Source organism: Charadrius vociferus, unplaced genomic scaffold (genome assembly GCF_000708025.1).
Source record: "Charadrius vociferus isolate BGI_N301 unplaced genomic scaffold, ASM70802v2 C16180469, whole genome shotgun sequence".
NCBI lineage: Eukaryota > Metazoa > Chordata > Aves > Charadriiformes > Charadriidae > Charadrius > Charadrius vociferus.
Window position 1 is genome coordinate 1 of NW_009661254.1, and position 3,094 is coordinate 3,094.

At 39.8% G+C, this 3,094-nt stretch overlaps 1 protein-coding gene across 1 annotated transcript; it reads left to right on the plus strand.

Annotated features, from left to right (window-relative positions):
- Nucleotides 1-1,946: 1,946 nt before the first annotated feature.
- On the plus strand, nt 1,947-2,931 carry LOC104293780 (olfactory receptor 10A7-like; the record flags this gene model as incomplete). Its single annotated transcript, XM_009893307.1, has 1 exon — nt 1,947-2,931. A coding segment is annotated over one exon (985 nt), but the record flags the coding sequence as incomplete, so codon positions are not given.
- Nucleotides 2,932-3,094: the final 163 nt, after the last annotated feature.

The following is a 3,094-nucleotide window of genomic DNA, read 5'->3' on the forward strand; positions in this document are numbered from 1 at the left end:
TCTTTTGTTTGGTTGGTTGTTTTTTTGTTCTCTCTGTTCATAATTTCTCTTCCTCTCTGCCTTTGAAATTATTGCCCCTACCGAAGACAGAGAGAAAATTCTACCCATTTTGGTAACATCAGGTAATATTTCAATTTCTATTCCTCATTCTTAGTTGGTTCCTAAGGCAAAACCAAAACATGTGTTTCCACGGTTTATTTTTCTAATTGCTGCCCGGAGCTGCTATTACGATATACAAGAGGAATCTATCCCATCTACATTTAGGCACCGGCAATGCAGATTTTTACATCTGAATTACTCACTCATCTGAGAGAAAAAGGAACATTTGTGGCATCAGCGATTCATATGTCTATGGAGGAGAAACATTAATTATACTGAGAGTATACTTGCTTATGTCTATCGTCTATAGAAAACGTTGGCAACTGTAACTGCCTATTTTGCCAATAAATATGTTGAACAAAGGAGTTCCAGCATCTATCTGTCTATCTATGTCTTCCTAGCCTTCTCCTCTCCTCATTTTCTCTTGCATCATTGCTAAGGAAAAGAAAAATACCTTTTCAGAAGTCCTGAAAACCCAAAGACTCCAAAATCTTAAGCTGTTTTGTGATTATTAGTGATACAGTTTGACTGCTGTGTAGGTAGCAAGAGTCTTCCTTCATCTGTGGATGGAAGCCAAAACCCCACTGGACATACTGATATTCCATGATAGTCTAAGCAATTTATTTCTCATTATTAGTTTGGATTTTTTGTTATACATACATATATATGTGTTTATATTCTCATCTCATGCATGTGAATCCTGAAAAGAAAATATTAAACCTTAGTTCTTTTAGAGTAAGGCTAAACTCCAGATCTTGTGGGCCACATTATCTCAATCCCAATGGTGTAAATACAGAAAAAAAAGGTTTCATTCTATGTGCAAAGTATATTATTCTCTTTATGTACCTTTCCAAAAGCAGCCAAATCTATTTTGGCTGAAACAGTCCAGGAAGTTTCCCAGACAAATAATTCCATTAACAGATCTGATGAGCTGATAAATTCCCAGAAAATGGCAGGAAGGTGTAGACGCTGGCGACCGTTTTTATGTGGGCAACTGTTTGTATGCTGAGCATATTTTTACTCCACAGAGCTTACATTAAATGAAAACTCAGAATATGGATTTTATATTATTTGGCAAAACAAACATAAGTGCGTGAACACTTTTATTAGTTAAACTTGTTTAGGTTTGGATCGTACTTTTGCAGGGTTAAGAATGAAAATATTGTAGGTAGATTGCTTCTGCTTGAGCCAAAACAGGAGCTGGAAAGCCACAGGATCTCCATATCATCTGGCTTAGATCACCAAGAAGTAAACGAATTTCAGTTAATTCCAGCTATCCAAAAATTTGGTCATTGTATGCTCACTTCATTATTAATGATACTGCCAATCCTGTTGCCCTTGGACATCCATCTTGGAACTAAAACAATTGTGCTTCTGTCTCATGCTATATTTCTCGTCATTCAGTACAAAGTGATTCTAAGGTGACTGGCTCACATTTAGATGTCTATAGACATTTGATGCTGAAGTTAACTGAGAGACATCCGGCCCACCCAATGTGAAATTCTTCCGTCTCCTCGTAAATGCTACTCTTACACTAAGGTGACCTACCCTGTGGAGGTGACATTTCTTTCTATATAAAATAAATACGGAATGATTATTTGAAATGTTTATGTTTATCTTCTGTTCACCTAATTTAGAGAAGATGAATCCCAGCCTGTGACTGTTTAGATGATCTTGTACAGGTTCCCCAGCTGAGATTTTTTACACTGGGGTCACTGTCATATCTAATCCAAGTTTCACCTCGTGTTTTAAACCCCATTGTACTTGGAGCTGTAGCTATTTCTGAGACCACAAGTCTGTCCCAAGCTACTAATCCTTTTGTAGTGTGTTTTTTTTTCCTCTTTTAGGATGGGACCTGTTGAGGAAATGGAGCCAGGAAACCAAACCGTCACTACTCACTTCTTACTTTTGGGGTTTGCCTTCCAAGGCAAGATGCAGCTCCTATTTTTCACGCTGATTTCCATCATGTTCCTGGTCACCTTGATAGGGAACTGTCTAATTGTTGTGATCACAACCACTGACCCTCTCCTACACACGCCCATGTACTACTTCCTAAAGAATCTTGCCTTGACAGAGATCTGCTACAGCCTGAGCATTGTCCCCAAGATGCTTGCAATTGCGCTGGTGGAGAGAAAAAGGATTTCCTTCACAGCTTGTGCCTTGCAGCTCAACTGCGTTATTCTTTTTGTCACCTGTGAGTGTTTCCTCTTAGGTGCCATGGCTTATGACCGGCAAGCGGCAATATGCCACCCATTGCATTATGCCACCATGATGAACAGGGATCGCTGCTTCAAGATGGTTATTGGGTCTTGGCTTTCTGGTGTCCCTGTGGCTCTGGGCTTCACCACATGGTTATTTACTCTGCCCTTCTGTGGGAAAAACACGGTCGATCATTTCTTTTGTGATGTTCCTCCTGTGTTGAAGCTGGTGTGTGCAGACACAGCCTTGTTTGAACTACTGATTTTTATTGCTATTGTCACAATAGTGATGATTCCCTTTTCTCTGATAGCCATCTCTTATCTTCGCATTATTCATGCTGTTCTTCAGATACCCTCAGATGTGGGCCAGAGGCAGGCCTTTTCCACCTGTGCAGCTCACCTGGTGGTAGTGACTCTTTACTACAGCACAACTGGGATCATTCACCTGCGACCCAAGTCCAGCCTCTCATCCAACATGAAGAAAATGGTTTCCCTGTCTTACACAGTTGTCACCCCCATGCTCAATCCCATCATCTACAGCTTGAGGAATCAGGAAGTCAAGCAAAGCCTGAGGAGATACATTGATAAGTGGTTACTTAAGAAGCAGATGGCCATATTCCCTCCTTCCAAGTGATGGATTCCTTGAAGCCACAGAGAACAAAAGAGTTTCCCTAGTAAAAAAAATAAATGGAATTTATGAATGAAGTGAAATGCCTTTGAAAAATATCTGTGCTCTTTTACAGTCCTTTGCTATTAAGTCAATAAAATACCTGGCCATTTTTACTCAGCATATTAGT